The following is a 25,848-nucleotide window of genomic DNA, read 5'->3' as shown; positions in this document are numbered from 1 at the left end:
CCTCTACAACATTACTCTTAGTAACCTCAGACTGACGAAGGCGTATATCATTAGCTCCTACATGGAAAACTATCTTGGAGAACCTGTGCTTGCCTAGGACCCTAAGATTACCTGCAATGTCCGGCACCCTGGCTCCTGGAATACACCTAACCTGTGCTGCTGGAGCCCCTAAAGGCCTAGCTAATTTCACATGCCTTAAAATGGAGTCTCCTATAACCAAAGCTCTTTCAGGTTTCTCAGCGGGTTCTTCACTGAGGAGAACAAACCTGTTGGTCATGTGAAGCAGAAAGGAGTGGTGCTCCCATGGGCAAGCCTTAGCGTTAGCCTTGGAGCAAACTATGCTGCTGAGTCGTCACCAATTCGCCCCGCTGTGAGGGCTCTAATGCCGGAGTTGGGGGATTACTAACTCCACCTAAGGCATCCAGACTTCCTCCTACAGACACTAAACTACTATCACTATCACTAACCCTCTCTAGTGTCTGGATACGCACCTCTAAAGCTAATATCTTCTCCATCAGAGAGCTAACTAGCATACACTTATCACAAGTAAAATTAATGCTAACGACAGAGGAAGAATTACTAAACATCCTGCAGCTCACACACTGTACAAGCTGAAAGTTAGTCATACTGTATGATCACGTACCTTTGAGTGGATTTATCCTGATAATAAAGAGATCCGGAGAGGGTTTTCCTCCAATTTCTGTTTGAAAACCGGGGGAAAAAAGGCTTCTCTCAGGAGAAAACAAAAAAACAATTAACTGTAATATGCAAGTAAAGATTTTGAAAACGAAACCCGACAGAGTAAAATATTCAGGCAAAAGAGAAAAAAATTAGACTATATAAACTTGGAATAAAAAACGCCGACACAAGCATGAAACTCACGGTAAGCGCTTCAAACACAGGAAGTGGCTCACAAGAATAAACAAACATCAGTGTACTTTGCTAACACTTTTATCCAAAGCAACTTACATCAAAGACTGGATAAAAGTGAGCAAGAAAGAGCAACAAAAATCCTCTTATTGTTTACAAATCATCTTATTTGCACAATGGTCAATACAGACTGTACACTGGTCAGCACCATATTGTGTATTTTGTGTATGTGTCCTGTACTGTTTTGTTTTGTATTGTCTTTTTGTCTTGAATTGTTTGGACTTCACGTGGCTAGAACAACTTACTCTTAGCCCTTAGCTCTGTGGTGTTTTCTGTAGCACCAGGGTCCTGGAGAAACCTGGATTCAGTTCACTGTGTACTGCGTCAACTACATATGCTTGAAATAACAATGAAAAACTTCTAGACTCTTGACCTGAACTCTCACTGATTGGTAGTTCTGGATCTTTCACTTAGTATGGAAATGTAAATATTAATGTATATATAAATGAAACTGGTCTTCAGTTATTTCCTTATCCTATCCCTGATCTGTAGTTTTATAAGGTTCTAGAGTGCAGGATTAGTGTCCAAGATCAGAGTATCTATACATAAATAAACGGGTTGCCTAGTGACCTGTAAGGAAATGGCAGACATGACCTAGCAAGGGTCCAGCACTCTCACTGCTGTGGCTTGGATTCAATTCCTGGGCAGGGAACCTGAGGAAACCTTAATGTAAAAAGCAGTGCCATATTAAATTTGCTCATCAGCTGATCCGCTGTGGTGACCTGTACTGGGGGCAGCTGAACACGCAAGTATTAGAAGACAGCGGAGTACGAGAACACTGACTAGAAAAATGCTAATGTTCTATATAATAAAATCCTAACCAGGTAACCAAACATCCTCGCTCTTACTCCTTACTCATTCTCCAAAAACCTTCTCTATTTGACTCACTGTGTGTGTGTGTGCATGTACTCCTACAGAAGTGTTTACGGTTTGATCCTGATGCGACAGTGTGGAGTGTAAAGCAGCAGGTGGTGTGTTCCCTCAGCGAGTCGTTGTGGGACGTGTATAATTACGGATTGTTCCAGCCTGCCTCAGAGGGACATCACGCACGCTTCCTGGAGGAGGAACAATCACTAAAACAATTTCCACAATCCCTCGAGAAGGGTGTGCCTTACCTGGAGGTAGAGAACTTGAGCTAAACTTCCTAAAATCCATGAAGATATCTAATTTAACACTACTCACAAAATGATGTTGATGTTGTTTGATGATGATGATTGAATAGAATAGATTATAATAGATGTTTATTGTCATTGTACCATGTTACATGTACAATGAAATTAAAAGTGTCAATCAGTCAAAATGTGCAGCAGTCATACATACATTCAACCATCAACAATTTAAAAATACTAATTAGTATAAAAATAAAGGAAATGGTATAAAAAACTAACTAAAAAAAGTTAAAACAGCCTGTCCCACACACAATCATAATTATTCTTTGGGCTTTCTTAATACAGTGTGAACTGTGTAGTTCTTCTAGAGTTGGGAGAGGGCAGCCGACGATCTTCTGGGCCATGTTTATGATCCTCTGGAGCGCTTTCCTCTGAGCCACTGTACAGCTGGTGGACCATACGCCGATGCAGTAGGTTAGGATGCTCTCTATGGAGCACCGGTAGAAGGACGCCAGTAGTCTCTGAGTGACGATGTTCTTCCTCAGTGCCCTAAAGAAGTAGAGTAGCAGCTCAGAGGTTTTCGTGCTCCAAGTCAGGCCCTCCTCTATCTGGACTCCCAGGAACCAGAAGTCAGCTACCCTCTCTACACAGTCCCCACAGATGGAAAGTGGAGTAATGTCCGTTCTCTTCCTCCTGTAGTCAATGATCAGCTCCTAGGTCTTTGTGGTGTTGAGGAGCAGGTTGTTCTCCTTACACCATCCTGACAGCCGCTCCACATCGTCCCTATAAGCCCACCACTGTGGTGTCATCCGCAAACTTCACAATGGTGTTCTATGGTGGGCGGGGGTGCAGTCGTGGGTGTAGAGAGTGTAGAGCAGGGGGCTCAGCACACAGCCCTGTGGGGAGCTGGTGCTGAGGCTGAGGGCCGTAGATGTGTGTCGGCCCACTCTGACCCTCTGACTGCGATCAGACAGAAAGCTGTTAATCCACATGCAGGTGGAGTGTGGAGTGTGGATGATGATGATCTATCTATCTTCCACTTCATCACCAATACAAGCCATCTCTGATATCATCTGGATAAAGTTCATATGTGAAGAAGAGAAAAAAAGGAAAACTGTGTGTGTGTGTGTGTAATAATACTGTGTTTTTGAAAGAAAGTCTAATTAAATATTCTATCTCTCTCACAGTTCAGATACAAGAGTCGGGTTTATAAACAGACCAATCTGGATGAGAAACAACTGGCCAAGTTACACACCAAGGTACTGACACACAGACACACACACACACACACACAGCAAACTTTTAGGCAAACGATCGCGAATATTTTCTGCAACTCCACACAGAAACTCTATTTAGTTTCTCCTTATTTACTGTTATTTATTGTCACACTTGATGATGTGGTGCTGTATTTTTCGTAGTTTGGAAATCCATGTCATAAAATGTGATGATTCTAAATTGTCTAAAATAAACTGTTAATTAGAAGACAGCTCTACTAATCCCTCAGGAGCACAAGCACTGCTCACATCTACTGGTATCTACAGGGATACCAGTAACTGGGTCCAGTATATCAGTCATATGATGAGTAGGTCACTGGCTGAGAGGTGGCCAGGGTCAGACCCTAACCTACAGACAACTTTCATGTTTTTAATCTCTAACCATCATTAGCTTTCAGACAGACATTGCTAATGGTTCTCAAAATTAATACCACCTCAGACACCACATACAAGGTATTTTGTGCGTGTGTGTGTGTGTGTAGGCCAACCTAAAGAAGTTCCTGGACTATGTTCAAAGTGGAGCAGTAGATAAGATCAGTAAAGCTTTGGATAAAGGACTGGACCCTAATTATCATGATCCAGAGAGTGGAGGTGAGATAATACAGTTTGTTTTTCTTCATGTGTTTAAGTTTGGTTTATTGACCTGACTTTGTACTAGCTTTGTCATCACAATAGACTAACAAAGCTAACTACATGTGCTAGCTATGTACAAGACTACAAGCGTCTCCATTGCCACACAACAGTTTTTATTCTTGCTCTCTTTTTACCCATCCTGCCTCTCTTCTCTCTCTTTGTCTGTCTGTCTGTCTGCCTGTCTCTCTCTCTCTCTCTCTCTTTTTGTCTTCCTGTCTTTCTCTGTGGTGTGTCTTTCTGTATCAGAGACCCCTCTCACGCTGGCTGTGATCAGTGGTCTGAGTGTTGATGGAATCCGTGTGCTGATGTTAAATGGAGCTCATCATGATTTCAGAGCAAGAGACGGACTCACACCACTGCATAAAGCAGTTAGAGTGCACAATCAAGCTGCACTGCTGGTATACACTTATACACACACACACACACACACACATTTTCCATTACTTCATTAATGTCTCTCTCTCTCTCTCTCTCTCTCTCTGTCTCTCTCTCTCCCTCTTTCTCTCTCTCTCTGTCTCTGTAGACGTTCCTGTCTCTGGGTGTGTCTCCAGACTATAAGGATCGATGTGGTTTGACGCCGCTGTACCACTCAGTGCTGACAGGGGGCGACACATCCTGCTGTGAAACTCTGCTCTACTACAGAGCGCGCCTCGGAACACGTGACGAGAATGGCTGGGATGAAACACATCAGGTAAACGTGTGTGTGTGTATAAAAATATCATTAATTAGCCTTAACTATGAACTTAACCTTATTTATTTTTTTATTTAAGTTTGAGGTTTATTTATCAATATTTTGGTGAAGGTGTGAGTAAATGTTTGTGTAAGCAAAAGCAAATTGAAATTTTGCAATCTTCAAATCAACTATAAACCGCAGAGCTCCTTCAAATCGCAGCTCATTTCCAAACCCTCTGCCTCACACACCTCTGCCTCTCACACGCTTCTGCCTCACATACTTTAGCCTCTTGCATTACTTTGTCCTCTCACACACCCCTGCCTCTCATGTATTTGAGAAGAAGCCTGACACACAGCACATTGTAGAAGCCAGTATGATTACTTACTGGTTAGTTACTGTTGACAAAGTACTGAGTCCTCATCTCTGTCTGGAGTTGAAAATTTCCTTCACCAGGTAGCTGGGGCACCTTTAATATCCAGTGAAGGGGGAGGTATATTGTCAGGTGGGTCCGGGTTGGGTTGTGGGCAAGCCTTTTGCAGTTATACGTGGAATGATGATGATATACAGTAGATGGAAGAAAGTTGCAGTCGACAGGTTATGGGGTTGATACGGCTGATTACTTTGAAAGGTCCAATTTAATGAGGACTGGGCTTCCTGCAGGGGAGTCTGAGGTAGAGGTTTTGAGTCGATAGCCACACCAGTTGGCCAGGCTGGTAGTCTGGATGGGGACAGCATCTTTAGTCGGCCTGCATATGCTGGTGGAGCACTGCTCACTATAGCCGCACATGGGTACCCTCCCATACAGTCCTGCTGTGCCGGTACCACAAATACACTGATACACTAATATACCTGATTACACTGATACACCTGGCATACCTGAACAAATTCTCTGATGTCTGAGGCCAGTGTGGCCACCAACAGACATTTTAAACCAGCAGCGTGGTGCGTCTTATTCCTGGGGGCCCAGAGCTGGAGGCGTTGTGGATCCATTGGATGGTCCTAGTTTGTAGTGCTTGAGGCATGTACTGCTTGGAAGGGACACACACTGGTGGAGTAGGTTCTGCTTGTTGGCCCCCCTGGATCTCTTCCATCAAGTCCAAGTGAATGGGGAAGATGATCAGCGATGATGACAGGATAGGCTAAGAGCTTGCAACGTGGTCACTGGGGTCATATCTTCTGGACAGGGCATCAGTTTCAGAGTTCTTGGAACCAGCTCAATAGTTGCTTGTAAAAGTGGAACCTACTTTGATAGACAGCAATTTTTTATTCCCCACATCATAGTTAATTTCTGCTTAGCTTCTGGGAGAAGTATGTGTATGGTTATATCTTAGCCTGGGTTCCATGACATTGTGTCAAGATGTTCTCAATACTGCATTGAAAACATCTACCTCCACAATAAAGAGGAGATTAGGGTCAGGGTGTTTAAGAAAGGGAGCTGCTGTGGATCTGTTCTTCAAATTCTTAAAAGCTTCTTGTGCAGCATTGCTCTAACTGAGCCTCTTAGGTTTGCACCGCAGGAGGAAGGTGAGAGGAGAAGCCACAATGCTATTGTCTGATAAAATGTTTGTAGAAGGTGGCAAATCCTAGAAGCCATTGCAAGTCTATAACAGTCATTGGGTCATTCTGTAACTTCCCACACCTTATTCTGGTCCATCACTACCCCCATGGGAGCTGATAATATACCCCACGAATGCTGTAATGGTGCAAAGAAAATCACATTTCTCAGCTTAACAAACAGGTTGTTTTGCAGTAGCCGGAGCAGGACAGTCTGCACATGGGTTATGTGCTGTTCTCAGATCTTGGAGTATATGAGTATGTTGTCAATATAAACTATAAGAAACTGGTGAAAGAGGTCTCTAAAAATTTCATTTATGAATGACTGGAAAACTGCTGGAGTGTTGGATAGGCCATATGGAATTACTAAATATTCATAGTGACCCCTGGTGGTAATAAACACAGTGTTCCCTTTATCCCCTTCTCTGATTCTGATGAGGTTGTAAGTGCTCCTGAGGTTAAGGAGAACTGGACTGTGTATTCTGCTGCTCTGTTAGTCCCCTGGCGTAGCTATAGCAAATGTGATTAAAACACCTCTTGAATTTGCTGGGTGAAACAGGGAAAAGAATTCCATGCCTAAATTAAATACCGCATTGATAAAGGAAGCTTTTGCACATTTTGTGTCCAGAGCAGTAATCTGGGAGCAGAGGTAAAAGTTAATAAAAAAAACAGTAATTGCAGTCAATGGTGCAAACAAATATAATAGACACAGAATCAAATGCAAAACAACAGATAAACAGTAAACTAGGTCATATACGGAAAGTGAGATGAGAACAATAGGGTTAGGGCTTTGTAAATGCAGATACGTCATGACTAATACTTCACTGAGAGTAAACGATGGCTCCCTCTGGTGACGCAGCGGGGAAGGTGCACCCAATGATGCTACCAAATGCCAATTCTTCTGTAATTTATTTCTATTTTTTTTAATTAATAAAAGTTTTTATTTTTATTTTATTTTAGAAATATCTAGATTCTCATGAAACTAATTGTAACGTGGATTAATTGAGTGAACAAAACAACTTAATTCTATAATGCTGTAGGTGAAAGCTCTTTGATCTAATTTGATTGAAACTGTCTGTATTGTCTGGTCTAATTTCCCTGTATGTCACATTACATTGCTGGTTGTATTTTATACATTATCCTCCTGAACTCCCCACAGGCATGTCAACATGGTTTTGCCCAGCATTTAGAGCACCTGCTGTTTTATGGGGCAGACATCACTTCCCAGAATGCATCAGGAAACACGGCACTGCATATCAGTGCTCTGTACAATAAGGTATAAATACACAAACATGCACACACAAATGCTCACACACACACACAAATGCTCTCTCACACACACACACACACACACACACACTGAACGTCTGGTATATTTTCTGTCCAATCAGGAGAGCTGTGTGCGGGTTCTCCTCTACAGAGGAGCCAGCAAGGAGATGAAGAACAAACACGGACAAACTCCCTTCCAGGTAAAACTAAATTACCTCTTTACCGTAACTACCAGTTTAAACTTTAGATAGAATTGGTTTTTAATAGATTTTCAGTATTTTAATAATTGTATTCATCTTAGAGTTGCAAAAAAGGGCTTGAGACAGTGAAGTAACACATTTGGTTTGATGCTTAAATGACAGCAGATTTGACTTCCACTTACTCTCAGTCCAACTCATCTAAAACAAGCTTCACAGGGTTAAGGTCAGGTGATTGTGGGGTCAAGGTCATCTATAGCAGCACTTCATATCTTTCATTGCTCACAAGTAATTCTTATATAACCCTAAGGTATGCTAAATGTCATTATCTTAAAAAAATAAAAAACAAAAAACAATGAGAATAAGAAAATAAAATTCTAAATTAAAATAATCTTCATTTGTCCAATCTTCATTTGTCCGTTGTGGATGATTCTGTGTCCATGATAGCTTCAGATTCCTGTTCCTATCAAGAGAGGAACCTGATGTGGTCTTCTGTTGTTGTAGCTCAAGGTTTGATATCTTGTGCTGCTAAGATGCTTTTCTTTTAACCACAGTTGTACAGAGTGATTATTTGAGTTGCTGTTGTCTTTCTGTCAGCTCACACTAGTATGATCATTCTCCTCTGATCTCTCTTCAACAAGCTGCCTGCAGATCCTCTGTTCATAAGTTGTTTTAGTTTTTCACACCATTCTTTATAAACACTAGAGAGTGTTGTGTGAAAATCCCAGCAGGAGCTCTCTCTTTAGCACATCTGGCACCAACAATGTTATCACAGTTATCAGACATTTTCTTCATTTTTTCAACATTACTTGAAGCTCTTGACCTGTATCTATGACCTGTGTAATTGTGCTGCTGCCACATGTTTGGCTGATTCCTGTGTAATTGTGCAGGTATACAGGTGTTCCTGTTAAAGTGGGCGATGAGTGTATATAATTATCTTAGAAACATTACATGATGTTAGAAAATTAAAAAAAATTATGTTATTTTTTGAAATACATCTGTAAGTGAAAACGTGGAAAGATAAAGATAAGATTTTAGTAGGTGTGTTCAAGCCTTTGACTGGTTTATATACTTATATATTTATTTGGATAATAGACATTGGTAAGAACCACACAATTGTTATTTAGACCCTGATTATTTAGATAGATAGATAGATAGATAGATAGATAGATAGATAGATAGATAGATAGACAGATAGATAGATAGATAGATAGATAGATAGATAGATAGATAGATAGATAGATAGATAGATAGATAGATAGCAGGATATAAATGCACATAAATATTTACATATACATGTTTATGTATACTCAAGGTTGCTGTGATGTCTGGTCACTTTGAACTTGGAGAGATCATCAAAAATCACAAAGACACAGATGTAGGTATGTATCTTCTTTGATTAAAAATATCTTCAGCAATTATATCCTGATTATACATTCACTGTGACTGTAATAATGAACACAACTAATACCATGGAACTCACGATTAGCCAGAGTGTGTATTCAGCTCCTCACTGTCACAAACATATACACATTTGATTCGTTAAAGTGTGTAATTGAATTTGACTTAATTGGGATTTAAATGTCATATAATCTATGAAGACTTCAATGCAAAAGTGCAGTAAAATCAATAGAATTTGTGAAACTATTTAATGTTCACAATTGTTTTGACCCTGTTACTGTAGAATTATTATCTTTTCCAGTTTCTGTTAGAAGAGTAATAATTAGTTGAATTGCTTTGACTTGTGTAACTACGGTATCATATTATGTCAGCATTAATACTCCCATTCCCAGAGTTTGTAAGAGAACATACCTAAACACCCAACATCATAAAGATGACACAGCTATCAAAAGAACTCTGGGGCAAAGTTGGAAACATTGATCAGGGCTTGATTATAAAAATATCAAAAACTTGATCCCATTGTGTGAAATTTATATACATTACTAATTATGGCTTCACACCAAAATGTCTGTAAGGAGGTAAAGATGGGATTAGACAGAGAAACAACATGATACTGATACTGTCACCATGTGAAAGTGTGGTCAAAAAGTTAGCCAGCATGTTTTGTATTATTTTGGTTACTCTGTTTGTTACAAGAACATTTGCTAAATGACAGTGTAGAAAAGTTTAGCTATTGAAGAAGCACCTTTTATGCTGTTATATTATGCAGTAGCTTAGTGGTGAAGGTGTTGGACTCCTGGTCTGAATGTTGTGAGTTTGAATCCCAGATCCACTAAGCTGCTACTGCTGGGCCACTGAGCAAGGCACCTAACGCTCAGTTGTATAAAATGAGATAAAAGTGTAAGTCACTCTGGATAAGGACATCTGCCAAATACTGTAAATGTTATTAGAAGTTTATATATTATTAAATACACAATAGAGATTAAGGAGAGAGCTAGTAGCTGAACCTGAGGCTGAAACAGGCAGAACCACAAAAAAACCTAATTAAGGCTAGCATGTGGACTTGACTCAGAGAGTGAGTTATTAGTAAGAACCAAGCCAGACAAATAGGTCTTAGATACTCCTAAAATCTAGAGGAAGAACGTGGTTCTTGGAGGTCAGGGACAAAACAGAGAAAACAGAGTCCATAAGCTGAGGAAACAGTGAAAGTGCTAGCTCTCTCTAGTGTAGTGGAAGTTTCCCACATGTGAAATATTCAGCAGAGGGCATTCTCACTAAATCCTGAAAGTGGAGTGAGCACTGAAACAGAAACCCCTTTGAAATCCCAGGAGCCTCAGCATAACTGCTGGCAAATGGGGGCAGGTCAGCAGAAATTTGGGCCAAGGAGGCAGTGTGAACGTCTCCAGACATGAGAGAGGACATGCAATGTTTTATAAAGGCTTAAGTCACAGTGAGAGCAGAGCTAGAATGGGCTTAAACACAAGATCTACAGAAGAAGCAAGTGTTTGTTACAACACAACATATCCACCATCATGGTTGAAATCAACCAATCTCTCTGTATTTCTGACGCTGTTGCTTTCTCTCTCTCTCTCTCTCTCTCTCTCTCTCTCTCTCTCTCTCTCTCAGTTCCATTTTTGGAGTCTCCTAAATACGCTCTTCAGTATGTTGAAAGTGGGCATGCTTTATCAGTGAACATGTCACTCCCCCACCCCCACCCCCTCCTACGGGCTAAGAGTGAAAATACCATGGCCACACCCCCTGATCCTGTAGCCCCACCCACTACTACACCTGCAACCACACAGGTAATGTCTGCCTCCACTTTATTGTCCATCAGTGTAGCAGGTTTAGAATTAGATCATACTCTTATCATGGGTCTCCACCTTCAGGGGAGGGTTTGGAGACACCTGAAGCTCCTTTCCCATCCCTCCCATACCCTAAGCCAATTTAAGTCAACATAAACATTACAGTAGTTCTGGGAGTGTGTTTAGATACTTGGTTGTTTTCCTAAACCTCCCTGTCTATCTGTCTTTGTCTCAGCGTCGGTCATCCTTTGCTCTGAGAAGTTCTAGTAGTCCTCGTGGTGCTCGCACTCGTTCTCCATCCAGAGGAAGAGTAGAATCTGATGATAAGCAGAAAAAACAGAGAGGCAGACAGGGGTGAGAATTGCAATTTTTTTTCTGTATTATGGATATAAAATGGTATATTTATATAATACTATCCATTCTCGCTCTAGTATTGTTCAGCGCAGGAGGCTGTACAGTGCAGTTCCTGGTCGCGTCTTCATAGCAACTCGCTCTCATTCTGCTCAGGGAGAACGAGAGCTCAGTCTCAGCAAAGGGGACAAGGTCAAAGGTCAGATCTGTGTGTATAAATATAATTGATTGTTAATATTAATCGATGTTTCTTTGTATTTAATATTAATGGTTTACTTTCCCTCCTGGTTTGGTTGTCTTTCAGTACTGAGTGTCGGAGAGGGAGGTTTCTGGGAGGGAACCGTTAAAGGTCGGACTGGTTGGTTTCCTGCTGAATGTGTGGAAGAAGTTCTGCCACAAAATGAAGAAAAGAGACCAGGTATCTTCAGCCAAAAACACACAACACAATTTCTGCTTTTTGGCAGTGAAATGAGTCTGCAGGATTTTAGGAAATAATTAGTAATAGCTCTGATTGAGGTGTTAGCATGAAATAGAGACAAGGATGTCATTGTACTGGTGATGGCTCTTATTATCCTGCTGAAAGTTGTCTGTGAAATATTTTTTTGATGAGGCAATGAAGCAAATTCTTTTGTATTCACAAAATAAACATCCTTCTTGTAGTACTGGGGTAATAGAAATGTTGAGATATAGCTGTTGTCTGGGGAAAGCTTGTAATGGAGTGCTGCCGATCCCAAAAACTGGTCTGTAGGACTGTGTGGTGAAGTTGCCTGCTGCAGTATAGCATGTACATGAGTTTTTAGTGTTTTAGTTCTGGTGTCTGTTAGTAGGTTTAAACAGAACAGAAATGATGAACGTTACAGACAGAAAAAGATGCTGCGCATTTCCACAAGACAGAAGATGAATTGTGAAATGTTTATTAGCAATCCGAAACAGCAGGTAAACTCTGGGTTGAAGGTCATGTAGAGCAATGCATGAAAATCCAAATGAAAAGGCAGAACAGAGAAAGCAATGCTCAGAATCGCACAGGGAAATCGCAGAACCTGACACAAATAGATGGTGAATGAATGAGGTTCTGTGCAATTCTATAATATATCTATAGCTTACAGGGAAATTAGCACTCCCTCTCAAAGTACTGTGGGATTGGGGGATTGGGGGATTGGGGTATTGGGGCATTAATAAACCAGTAACGCCGCTGTTCAGGTCAGGGTAATTTTGTGCTAGTCATGTGGTGACTGAACTTACATAAACTGTCCATAATAACGGTCAATATTAGAATCTTTTAGGGTTTTATTTATTTTTCTTAGTATCTGCAAATAAATACACTGCTTTTGGTTAGGTCCATACTAAAGAACTCACATTCTCACAGTCAGGATCTCGTTATCTCAGCACCACCTCTGCCATTAACATTTAGTCATTCTACCCTGACAATAATGCCTTCAGGGCCTGAACGCCTCTGAAGGGCCTGAGACTTGCAGAATTTGGTGAGCTTCCTGTGATTCAATTCACAGTTTTCAAATCAAACTCAGTGAGTGTGTTAGAGAGGGCAGATCACACACTTCTTGGAGTCTTGCTCATCTCTCCCAAGTACCACATAGACACTCTTAAGATGGCTGTGGGAGATCTTTCAGCCATTGCTAAGAAAATTTTCTGAAGTCTCCATCAATGAAGAGTTTCAGTTTTATCCAAGAATCTAAACTCTAATGATGTTCATCCTCAAGTTACTTTGAGCACTGTATGTCACTATAATATACATTTACAGAACTGGAATTATTTCTAATCACACTCTCTGGTGTCAATCTAGCCATGGGGGTTACAGTCCAGTGGCTTCTGTGCCAGTCCCAAGCCCAGATTAATAGAGAGGGTTGCGTTAGGAAGGGTATCCGGTGTAAAACATTGCCAAATTTTATCATGCGAATTTCATACCAGATCGGTCCAGGGCCGGGTTAACAGCAATCGCCATTGGTGCCGTTGACCTACAGGGTGCCAGTGGAAATTGGGCTACTGTTGATCGAAGAAGTAGAGGAGGGAGGAGAGTGCATAAACAGAGAGACAAGAGGAAAGGTACGAGTGTAGGACTGAGAATAGGAACTCTGAATGTTGGTACTATGACAGGGAAAGGTAGAAAGCTGGCTGATATGATGGAGAGAAGGAAGGTGGTTATACTGTATGTACAGGAGACCAGCGGAAAGGTAGCAAGGCTCGTAGTATAGGAGCAGGATTCAAGCTGTTTTATTATGGTGTGGATAGTAAGAGAAATAGGATAGGTGTGGTCCTGAAGGAGGAGTTTGTGAGGAATGTTCTGGAGGTGAAGAGAGTGTCGGACGACAGGGTGATGAGTCTGAAGTTAGAGATTGATGGGGTGATGTTGAATGTTGTTAGTGGTTTTGCCCCACAGGTAGTGTCTAGGAGAGGCAGCAGTGGAATTTTTAACTAGTCTGTTTAACAGGGTTTTAGAGGGTGAGAAGATGCCTGAGGAATGGAGAAGAAGTGTATTAGTGCCGATCTTTAAGAATAAGGGTGATGTGTAGAGTTGCAGCAACTATAGGGGGATAAAGTTGATGAGCCATACAATGAAGCTCTGGGAAAGAGTAGTGGAAGCTAGGTTAAGGAAGGTAGTGGAAATCTGTGAGCAGCAGTATGGCTTCATGCCCAGAAAGAGCACAACAGATGCAATTTTTGCTCTGAGAATGTTGATGGAGAAGTATAGGGATGGTCAGAGAGAGCTGCACTGTGTGTTTGTAGACTTGGAGAAAGCGTATGACAGGGTGCCAAGTGAAGAGCTGTGGTACTGTATGAGGAAGTCAGGAGTAGCAAAGAAGTATGTCAGAGTGGTGCAGGACATGTATGAGAGGAGCAGGACAGTGGTGAGGTGTGCTGTAGGTCAGACAGAGGAGTTCAGAGTGGAGGTGGGACTGCATCAGGGATCGGCTCTGAGCCCCTTCCTGTTTGCTATGGTGATGGACCAGTTGTCAGAGGAGGTCAGACAGGAGTCTCCTTGGACAATAATGTTTGCAGATGACATTGTGATCTGTAGTGAGAGCAGGGAGCAGGTGGAGGAAAACCTGGAGAGGTGGAGGTTTGCGCTGGAGAGAAGAGGAATGACAGTCAGTCGTAGTAAGACTGAGTCCATGTGTGTGAATGACAGGGAGGGAAGTGGAACAGTAAGATTACAGGGTGAAGAGGTGAAGAAGGTACAGGAGTTTAAGTACTTGGGGTCAACAGTCCAGAGTAATTTAAAGTGTGGGAAAGGGTGAGTGCAGGCAGGTTGGAATGGGTGGAGAAAGGTGTCGGGAGTTCTGTGTGATAGAAAAATATCAGCGATAATCAAGGGAAAGGTGTACAAGACAGTGGTGAGACTGGCCATGCTGTATGGTTTAGAGACAGTGTCACTGAGGAAGAGACAGGAATCAGAGCTGGAGGTAGCAGAGCTGAAAAGTTAGGGAGGCTAGATGGTTTGGACATGTTCAGAGGAGGGAGAGTGAGTATATTAGTAGGAAAATGTTGGACATGGAGCTGCCAGGAAGGAGGCAAAGAGGAAGGTCAAAGAGGAGGTATATGTATGTAATAAATGAGGATATGAAGCTAGTGGGTACAAGTGTTGTGGATGCAGAAGATAGGGATAGGTGGAGAGAGATGATTCTCTGTCGTGACCCCTGAAGGGAAAAGCTGAAAGAATAAGAAGATTCTGGTGTCAGATGAGGTCTGATTCCTCTCAAACATTCTTCCTTTTCATAGTCTTAGGCAGGACTCCTCACCCTGATCGACCTCTGGCTTGCTCATAGGTTAAATTATGATAAATTTTTTTTAAATGAAAACAGGGACAAACTTCAATATCCAGAAAAGTTCACCTAAGTGAACTTATGAGTGAAGTAATGTTAGACTGAAGCATGGATTGCTCCATACAGCGTAACCTGGTACTCACAATGCACCTAGACACTGACGTGTTGTCTATCATCCTTTCATCTCCCAATGTCTCATTTATGTCCAATATATAGATTAAATGCATTGAATACATTAGCAGTCTCCACTTGTACTGCAGGATTGGATACTTTAGGTAAGACGGCATCATCTAGATGTCTAACAGTGGACTTACTGTCTGTCTTCTAATGGCATGTTCCTCTGATCATCTCAGCATGCTTCCATGATTGTGTGCAACCAAACAACACTTGTTGATGATGTTGTTGTTGTTGTTTCAAGATTCAAGATTCAAAGAACTTTATTAATCCCAGGGGGAAATTCCTTCTTTCGGCTGCTCCCTGTTCAGGGTCGCCATAGCGGATCAGTTGGTCCGCATGTTTCAACTTGGCACAGGTTGTCCTTCCTGATGCAAACCTCCCATTTAATCCAGGCTTGGGATCAGCACTGAGAGTTAACCCTTCAGTGGCTGGGTCAGCGCCCTGTCCAGGAATTGGACCCTGGCCACGGCAATGAGAGCACAGGATCCTGCTGCTGGACCACCAGGAGGCTGCAGCCAAACAGCACTTTAAAAACATTTTTTATCCTGTTTTGTTGGAATACTTCCTGTTTATAGAAGGCCATTTTAAATAACCAAGGGAATAGTTTTCCCAAAGCAGATGATTGGAGCTTCTGGTGCCATAACATGGAACTGATGAGTAGATGCAAGACAGAACCATTTACTCTATTCTGGTTCTGATAAATGGCGTGTCCGAAAGGAAAAATGGTTGTTTAAGTCTACAGGATAACCTGTCACTGATCATTTACTGACACAGTATTGTAAAATAAAAACCAAGGTCTTTTAGCTTACTAATGTGCCTGATTTATACACACTGTATGGTGCTCTAACATGGAACAGACCATTTATATAATAAAAACAAACAAAGAACAGTGTATATACAGTATTTGTGTGTGTGTGTGTGTGTTTCAGAGAGTCGCAGTGAGAAAGCCAAGAGGAAATTATTCCGTCATTACACTGTAGGAACTTACGATGGACTTGAGGTCCCCAGGTAAGATCTAGACCTTTGTTGTTTATCAGTGTAGATGTTTGTTTTTCTCCACATGACAAGCTCAGAGATGATTGGCTGATTCAAACTAATGACAGTTAAAGGATGAACACACGTATTATTCACTTCTAACTGTGACTTGGACACTGTTCTACATCCATGCAGTGCTCTTGAAAAATTCAAGACGGATAATTCAGATAGCATCCCTGACTGGTAGGTTTCCATGACAACCTGTAAAATATTAGTCATTTCATGGCATAAAAAGCATATTCATTGCTGTGGAGCCTCATGGAGATGACACACACTTGTTTGTGAACTTATGACTAGACAAAGTGTCAGATTTTTTATTATTTTTTTAATGTTTAGTGGTGAAGGTGTTGGACTGCTGACCAGAAGGTTGTGCTGGGGCCCTGAGAAAGGCCCTTAATTGCTTAGTTGTATTAAATGGGATAAAATGTAAGTCAAATGCCAGAAATGTAATGTAAAATATTATTGTTATTGTGGTTTGTTCACTTAGCTTCATCATCTTGATACTGAACAGCTCCCTCTAGTGTTCTAGATGCAGGCTGACCACATGAACAGCAATGTGTGTGTTTATGTGTGTAATAATATAGTGTGTGTGTGTGTGTGTGTGTGTAATAAAGTATGTGTGTGCGAGTGAGGCTTTGTCCAATTTATTCATGAAACTCACTGTTTCTATGACAATAAGTCTCTGTGTTTATAAAGAAATGATGAAAATTCACTCTAACCTGAGTGTGTTTCCTCCTGCATGAATATATACAGTACTGTGCAGGTTTTAGGCAGGTGTGAAAAAATGCCTTAATGCTTAATAGTTTACTTTTATCAATTAACAAAATGTTAAGTAAATGAACAGAAGAGAAATCTAAATCAGAGCCATGTTTATTGTGACCCTCTTCCTGCAAACCAGCATCAGTTCTTCTAGGTTCATTTGCACACAATTTTTGGAGAAACTCGGCAGGTAGAATGTTCCAAACATCTTGTAGAACTAAGATTCTGTAGGCCTGAAATCCTTCTGTTTCATCATGTAATCACCAGACGGACTGGATGATGCTGAGGTCAGGGCTCAAACCATCACTTCCAGGACTCCTCATTCTTCTCTCCACTGATGATCCTCTACCATGCTTTACATTGCATCCAGATGCTTGTTATTGTTCCTCTCTCCAGCCCTTTGGTGAACAAACCTCCTCCTTCTGCAGACCAATATTTAAAAATTTGAGTCCAGAGACCTGCTGCCATTTTCCTGACCCCTCAGTTCCTTTGTTTTTGTGTGTAGTCAAGCCTTGTTAGCACGTTTGAGGTCTGGCTTTTTGGCTACAAATAGGTGGTAGCTTAGTGGTAAAGGTGTTGGACTACTGATCTGAAGGTTCTGAGATTGATTCCCAGGTCCTCCAGGCTGCCACTGCTGGGCCCCTGAGCAAGGCCCTTAACCCCTTAGGGCCCAATTGCAAAAGTCGCTCTGGATAAGGGCGTCTGCAAAAATGCCAGAGATGTAAATGCAATTCTTCCATGAAGAACACTTGGAGCCAGACGTCTCCGGACAGTAGATGGGTGTACTGGTCCCACTGGTTTTCCCAGTCATTTGTTGATGGCACCAACATTGATCTCCAACATTGCTGTTCATCTTGAACATCACATCCTGATGCAGTAGAACTACATTTGACATGAAACTGACCTTCTCAACCTCACCTTAGTACAGATTCTGATGTTCCTCACCCAGCTTTAAGCTCCTACACAGCTGCTTCTGTTTCACTTAATGAACGGGTTTCAACCTACACATGACCTTGATGATCACAAACACCTGCTTGGTGTAACTGGTTAAACAGACACCGTACAAGATGCTGGTTTGAAACCAAACGGTCGTCACACTGAACACTGATTTCATTTAGATTTTTTATTACTTTGCATTCTGTCAATTGATAAGTATAAACAATTAAAATATATATTCTTCACACCTGCCTAAAACATTTGCACAGTACTGTATGTGTGTGTGTGTGTGTGTGTGTGTGCACACGCTAATAAGTTACACACCTGTCAGGATTCATCTTTGCAGAATTATAACACAAATGCAGCACCAGATAGGGCTGAATATGTAATATGTGTGTGTGTGTGTCTGAGAGAGAGAGAGAGAGAGAGAGAGAGAGAGAAATTGTGCATCCAAGAAAGATGAGTCAGTCTTGATTAACCTTTCTTTGTGGGTGTGAGATTGTGTGTGTGTGTGTGTGTGTTAGTGTACATTAAACACCAGCTCTTATTTGTTCTCTCCTTCCCCCACGCACACAATCTCTTTTCTCAGTTTCTCTTTCTTTTCCTCTCTTCCCATCATTCACTCTCTCCCTCTCTCTTTTCACTTAACCCCCCCTCCTTTATTCTCATTTGCTCCGTGTCGCAGTGTCTGAATTCCCTCTCTCTCTCTTTCTCTCTCTATCTCTGTGAACGGACAGTGGGAGGAGAAAAGGAGGAGGAGGAGAGAGAGGGGAGGGGGTGGAATGGCGATGGGGGGATATGGAAAGAGAGATCTATCTCTCCCTCTCTCCCTCTCCTCCTCCTGGCCTTCAGTCGGCCCCAGAAACCGCAGCGTTTGGTTCATTTACAGGTACACACTCGTTTCTTCCTCCATCTCTGCAGCAAAGAGAGAGAGAGAGAGAGAGAGAGAGAGAGAATGAGGGAGTGGGAGAGAGGGAGGGAGAAAACGAGAGAGAGAGAGAGAGAGAGAGAGTAAGAGAGAGAGAGAGAGAGAGGCAGAGAAGCCGGGAGGGAGAGATGAATGCATGCTTGTAAGACATTATGGATTGTTTGAATGACAAAAGCTAATGGCTCGTGTGTATCTATCTATCTGTGTGTGTGTGTGTGTGTCCCCTTGAGTCCACTGTATTGTCAGTCGTTTTTATGTCATATCTGTGTATGCGTGTTTGTGTGTATTTATGTGTGTCTGTGTTACCGCTTGATTCCTCTGAGTTTCTGTGCCATTTTTAATGTCATATTTATCTACAGTATGTGTGTGTGTGTGTCTGAGAAAGAGAGAGAGAATCGGCTAAAAACATTCTTACACTCGATATGAGGTTATGGGGCTATTGTTTGGCATGTACAGTTGTGTGTGTGTGTTAATGAAACTAGTGCTGCTGTGTAATGTTGCAAAACTGCAGCTCTGTATCATATGTGTTTGCTAACTTATAGCTTGTTAGTAATTAAGGCACATCTGAGAAATTCCGTATTTACGTCTCTGCAATTTTGCTAACCTGTAGCTCTGGAATATTATTAACACAGTGTTCTGGAATATTGTTAGGACGTTGTACTGGAATGGTGTTAACATCTGGTTTTCCCTGCCTTGAATGGAATAGCTCTGGAATATTTCATTTCATTAACTGGTGTCTCTGAAATATTGTTAATGTGGAATTTTGTTAGCTCTGCATTAGCATTATCATGTAGTTCTGAAATCTTGCTAATATGCAGTGAATGTAATTAAACTGTTGCTCAGGAATATCATTAAACAGTAGTTTAAACATGTAGCTCTGGAAATACATAACCCTATGATTCTGGAATATCATTCCCCTGTATTTCTTGAATGTTGTTAACCTGTAGCTCTGCAGTGAGGTTTTTCTGTAGTTCAGAAATATCATAGCTCTGAAATTTCATTAACCTGTAGCTCAAAATTATTTTTAGCCTGCAGCTCTAGAATTTCATTCACCTGTAGTTCTCTAGTTCTGGGATCTATGTTTCTTAAATGTTGTTATTGTGCAAATCCTCCATCATTCCCAGTGACACTACTCAGTCATGGGCATCTGTGAGTCCATGCATGTGGACGTGGGTGAATAGCACTTTACTCTGTGTGTTATGCTGCAGTAGTTCAAAAATATGCAGTCAGTTGGCTTCAAGTGGAGGAAACACAACCAAGCCTGGTTGGTAGCCATTGTGTGATAGAGGAACACTGACCAATAGGTGGTCATTGGCCATGACAAAATTAGGAAGAAAATTGAAAAGAAAAAAAAAAGATACAGGTCTGGTCTTCTGTATCTGTTTGCCTTAAATAGTGGCCTAAAATATTTCATTTCATTAACCAGTAGCTTGGCAGGATCAGTATCCTGTAGTTCTGGACTGTTGGTGCCTTGAATTTCCTGTATTCTTGTATTGTCTTGTAATGATATAATCCTGCTTCTCTAGAATACATACAATCTGTGTTTATGGAATATTCTTAACAAGTAGCTCTTAAATTTTCCTAACCTGTAGGAGTGGAATATTGTTTAATTTAATTCAATTATGTTTTATTTGTAAAGCACTTTTAGATGGACATCGTCACAAAGCAGCTTTACGGGAATATCAAAATCCAGGATATTAATTATTCAATTTTACATTTAAATTATATCCCTCATGAGCAAGACAGAGGAGACGGGGTCAAGGAAAAACTCCCGGAGATGATATGAGTAAGAAACTTTGTCAAAAAGTGCAACTGAAGTAGGGCATGAGGATGGATCAGGCAGATCCAGAGAGAAGAAGCGGTCAGGAACACTGGGAGCTCAGGAGTAGTTCAATAGATCTGGAGAGAGAGAGAGAGAAAGAGAGAGAGAGAGAGACAGAGAATATATTGGGCATGCATGTGGTCATGTAATGGTTAAGGGCAATGTACTGTACAGAGTGCCCTGAACTAATGATCAGGGTTTAAATTAATAGTCTGAATTTTTTACCTGATATTTTTTCACTTAGAAATAATCCATGAAGTCATCACTGCTGCATATTGACGGTATCCTGTATGCTGTGCTAAACTATAACTCTGTTTATTAACTCATTAGTGACTCTGAGTGTTAAGAAATAGTTCTGGAATATAGTTGCAGTTTTGCTATTTTGTCTGTTGTGCATTGAATGGAATAGCTTCACAATTTTTAATTTCATTAACCTGTAGCTCTGATATGTTGTTAATATGTAGTTCTAAAAATTCCTCTTCTTCTTCTTTCGGCTTTTCCCTTCAGGGGTCGCCACAGCGAATCATCTCTCTCCACCTATCCCTATCTTCTGCATCCTCAACACTTACACCCACTAGCTTCATATCCTCATTTATTACATGCACTAGCTTCATATCCTCATTTATTACATGCACTAGCTTCATATCCTCATTTATTACATCCATATACCTCCTCTCTGGCCTTACCCTTTGCACATGGTTAAATTTGGCAATGTTTCACGTTGGATGCCCTTCCTGACGCAACCCTCTCTATTTATCCGGGCTTGGGACCGGCATAGAAGTCACTGGACTGTGACCCCATGGCTAGATCGTTCTAAAAATTCCTATAGTTCCTAAAAACCTATAGCTCAATGATCGTATTAACCTGTTGTTCTGGACAACTGTTATCCCATAGTTGCACAAAATCGTTATCCTGTAGTTCTTGAATGTCATCTAGATTTAGGTTTATCCCTAACAAGTCAGAGGTGATGGTGGATGGGGTAAACTCCCTGAGATGATATAAGAAAGAAACCTTAAGAGGAACCAGACAGATAAGAGAACCTCATCCTCATCTGGGTGACACCAGAGAGTGGGATTATAAATAATTATGAACACAGAAAGTGGTATTATAAATCATTATAAACACTGAGAGTAAGATTATAAATAATGTCCTTTCTTCAGCTGTATATCAAGTGGAATTGTGCAACCTTATCTCCTGGCAATTTACAGGCCTGCTTAATGTCTGAGTTCATTATGAATTTAACACTAATTGCTTACTCATGAAGACCTCAAATGTTCAGAGATCTGAGCACAAAACTGACCGCCACAATGGCAGTTCAATATTTGGTGCCATAGTCTCCAAGTTCTTCTATCAACAGTAATCCCATGTTTCTCCAGGCTGCTCACATAGAGCCATACAGATGAGTGAGCACCACCAAGCAACGAAACTCCAACCAGAAGTAGGGCATCAGGATGGATCACACTGGGAGCTTAGAACACTGGGAGCTCAGGAGTAGCATGTGTAGCTGGAAAGAGAGAGAGAAAGAGAGAGAGAGAGAGAGAGAGAGAGAGAGAGAGAGAAAGATATTAAGTATGATTCTGATCATGTGATGTTTTAAGACAATGTAGATTATGTATAAAGTGCAGGCAGGGACTCCGGCAAGACTAGCTATGACATCATAACTAAAAGGGAGAGCCAGAAGGTCACAGACATGAAGGCTTCCTGGGACATAAAGCGTCCAACCACTTCACAGTCAGTGACCTGAGTGACCATGTGAGAGTGATAATGAGACAGCATCCAAACATCCCAGTACACCAAACACTCTATGACCATGAACCTTCCAGATCTGCTCCTTTACTATAAAAAAATATACATTAAAAGCTCGACTAAACAAATGTGTCTTCAGCCTAGACTTAAACACTGAGACTGTGTCTGAATCCCCAACACTAATTGGAAGGCTGTTCCATAACTTTGGGGCTTTGAAAGAGAAAGCTCCACCTCCTGCTGTAGCCTTTGCTACTTGAGGTACTACCGAGGTACTACCGATTAACCTGCACCTTTTGATCAGAGTAGGCGTGGCGGATCATAAATAATCAAAAGATCGTTCAGTGAGGTTCAGATCTTTCAGTATGGGTCAGTAACAGTATTTTATAATCAATGTGAAATTTGACTGGGAGCCAATGTAGTGTGGATAAAATAGGAGTGATGTGTTCATATCTTCTGGTTCTAGTTAGGACTCTAGCTGCTGCATTCTGGACTAACTGGAGCTTGTTTCTGCTCCTACTGGAACATCCAGACAGTAAGACATTACAATAATCCAACCTAGAGGTAACAAAAGCATGAACTAGTTTCTCTGCATCATGAAGTGACATCATATTTCTTATCTTAGCAATATTTCTGAGATGGAAGAAGGCTACCCGAGTGATATTATCTACATGAGCTTCAAACGAAAGACCAGAATCAATAATCACACCAAGATCTTTTACTGCTGGACAAGATGAAACCAAAAGACCATCCACCATTACTCTGTAATCAGAAAGCTCACTTCTAGCTGCCTGTGGTCCTAGTACAAGCACCTCTGTCTTGTCCGAGTTAAGCAGGAGGAAGTTAGTGACCATCCAATGTCTAATGTCCTTTACACATTCTTCTATCTTAATAAGCTGGTGTCTCTCATCTGATTTAGCTGAGACATATAGCTGTGTGTCATCTGCATAACAGTGGAAGCTAATACCATGTTTATGAATAATTACACCAAGGGGTAACATATATAGGGAGAAAAGCAGTGGGCCTAAAACAGAACCTTGTGGAACACCGAACATAACCTTGGTATGCATGGAGAAGTCACCATCTAGATCTACAAACTGATAACGGTCAGTCAAATAAGACCTGAGCCAGGAGAGGGCTGTTCCTTTAACACCAACAACATGTTCTAGTCTATCAAGTAGAACAGTGTGGTCAATGGTGTCAAAAGCTGCACTAAGATCCAGTAGCACCAGTAAGGAGACACAACCCTGATCAGAGGTCAGTAACAGGTCATTGACCACTGTAACCAGTGCTGTCTCTGTGTTATGATGAGGCCTAAATCCTGACTGATACATTTCATAAATGTTATTTCTATGCAGGTCTGAACATAACTGCTGTGCTACAGCCTTTTCTAGGATCTTGGAGATAAAGGGCAGATCTTGGAGATATACTGACCTGTAGTTGGACAGCTGACAGTGGTCGAGGTCAGGGTTTGAAATCAGAGGTTTGATCGTTTAAAAAAATTAGGATTTATAATTTTTAGAAGAGGTTCGGTCACTACTGGTATTATCTGTTTAAAGAAACATGTAGGTAAGGAATGTAGTACACAGGTTTATGATTGTAAAGAACTTAGTAAAATTAAATTGTTCTCTTGAAGGGAAGTGAAACATTCTTAGCGCCATATCATTGATTACATTTTTTTTTTCAAACTGTTTGTGATACATCTTCTGTCCCTGTCAATGAGCTGTTGCTATAGAAACAATAATGTATTAGATGGAGAGCATTAATATAAACCTGTGATGTTCAGCTGCTGTACTGTCAGAGCTGCTGGTCAGGAGAATTAATCAACACTTTCTGACCAGAATTTAACAGTGCTTTAAAAGATTTTTATGTTTTAAACTGCTACAACTGTGTGAATTTTTCTGTAGTCTGGCAGATTGCAGAGCTGTACAGAACTCCCAGATTCTTCTGGATATGTGATATTTCTCACTCTTTTTATTTATCCATCTTAATTCTTCCAGAAAATTGCACAGATTTTAAGCGGTCACCAGTAACAGGAAAAATATGTTCTATTGAAATACTAACCAACAGAATTTGTCTTCTTTTTATTTATTTATTTATTTATTTTTGACTTTTTATGATACATGGAGGAATTATGTGAGATAAATGCAGAGCTTCCAAGAAGCAAAAAATATTTAGTTTAGCAGGAAATGTTAGTGTTATAATAATTTATATTATGTAAAGTAATAGGTGTGTGTGTGTGTGTATGTGTGTGTGTGTCTCATTTCATATAAATATACATATTTAGATTTCATGTACCTTTATTTTTTCTTGTTTTGTGTTCTATGAATAAAACTAGAGAAATTCTTAATTTCAGAGTTAAATCCCCAGACTGAGAGCTGGATCATAAATGTTTGAGAAAAAAGTCTAAAGCCTAATCTTGCTTCACAAAAATATTTCCCATCATTTAGACTTAAATTTCCCCATCATTTGTTCATGTGTATTCAGTTCTGTGTGAAATTCTGTCTGTGGAATAAAGAGTGTGGAAGCCATTTTGTTGAATTCAGCCTGTGATTAATGGAATAATTACAACTATTCATGCAGGAATTCTGCCAAATACCATAAATGTAAATGTAAATATTTTGGAGATGTACTGAATTATTAAATTTATTTCAACATTTTCCATCTACTTTTCATATATAATCCTATGAGTCTTTAAATTGGACTTTTGTCAGCTTGTGGTTGTATCTAACACTGGTGATCTGTACAGAATGATGAATCAGATCCAGCAGGTGACTCACAGATCTCTGATCGTTAATTCCCGGTTTATATTTATAATGTAGAAGTGGAACAGAGCAGGATTCAGGATTCATCATTCATCTCATGCGTGGGTTTACTTCGGGTACTCTGGTTTCCTCCAAAAACATGTACATTAGGTTGATTGGTAATTCTAAATTGCCCATAGGAGTGAGTGTGAGTGTGTGTGGTTGTCTGTCTATATGTGGCCCTGTGATGGACGGGTGACCTGTCCAGGGTGTACCCCTGCCTTTCACCCAATGTGTGCTGGGATAGGCTCCAGCAGATCCCCGTGACCCTGATTAGGAATAAAGCGGGTATAGAAAATGAATGGATGGACGGATTCATCTCAGCCTGACTGCATGCTCCTGCTGATGGAATTCTTTTCTGTGTGTTTCCCAGTTCAAACACTGGATCTAATGATCTCACTCTGTTTCTTTACCTCACTCTGTCTGTCTGTCTCTCTTTCTCCCTCTCTGTCTGTCTGTCTGTATGTCTGTCTCTCTCTCTCTCCCTCTCTCCCTCTCTGTCTGTCTGTCTGTCTGTCTCTCTCATTTCTCTCTGTCTTTCTCTCACTCTGTCTTTCTCTCATCTCTCACTGTCTTTCTCTCATCTCTCACTGTCTTTCTCTCATCTCTCACTGTCTTTCTCTCATCTCTCTCTGTCTTTCTCTCATCTCTCACTGTCTTTCTCTCATCTCT

At 40.9% G+C, this 25,848-nt stretch overlaps 1 protein-coding gene across 4 annotated transcripts in view; it reads left to right on the top strand.

The window, feature by feature from the left end:
• Positions 1 to 25,848, top strand: part of LOC131354021 (SH3 and multiple ankyrin repeat domains protein 1) — a 59,336-nt gene that overhangs the window by 16,143 nt on the left and 17,345 nt on the right. For all 4 annotated transcript variants that reach the window (XM_058391264.1, XM_058391247.1, XM_058391239.1 and 1 more), the window contains exons 3-15: positions 1,848 to 2,051; positions 3,227 to 3,298; positions 3,796 to 3,904; positions 4,193 to 4,344; positions 4,470 to 4,637; positions 7,333 to 7,449; positions 7,565 to 7,642; positions 8,955 to 9,021; positions 10,667 to 10,842; positions 11,078 to 11,196; positions 11,274 to 11,392; positions 11,498 to 11,611; positions 16,079 to 16,157. In XM_058391264.1, the coding sequence (XP_058247247.1) occupies positions 1,848 to 2,051; positions 3,227 to 3,298; positions 3,796 to 3,904; positions 4,193 to 4,344; positions 4,470 to 4,637; positions 7,333 to 7,449; positions 7,565 to 7,642; positions 8,955 to 9,021; positions 10,667 to 10,842; positions 11,078 to 11,196; positions 11,274 to 11,392; positions 11,498 to 11,611; positions 16,079 to 16,157 (1,574 nt within the window). The remainder of the gene's footprint in view (positions 1 to 1,847; positions 2,052 to 3,226; positions 3,299 to 3,795; positions 3,905 to 4,192; positions 4,345 to 4,469; positions 4,638 to 7,332; positions 7,450 to 7,564; positions 7,643 to 8,954; positions 9,022 to 10,666; positions 10,843 to 11,077; positions 11,197 to 11,273; positions 11,393 to 11,497; positions 11,612 to 16,078; positions 16,158 to 25,848) is intronic.

Source organism: Hemibagrus wyckioides, linkage group LG01, assembly GCF_019097595.1.
Source record: "Hemibagrus wyckioides isolate EC202008001 linkage group LG01, SWU_Hwy_1.0, whole genome shotgun sequence".
Lineage (NCBI taxonomy): Eukaryota > Metazoa > Chordata > Actinopteri > Siluriformes > Bagridae > Hemibagrus > Hemibagrus wyckioides.
Note: the sequence above shows the minus strand (reverse complement) of the source record. Positions and strands in the feature narration are given on the sequence as shown.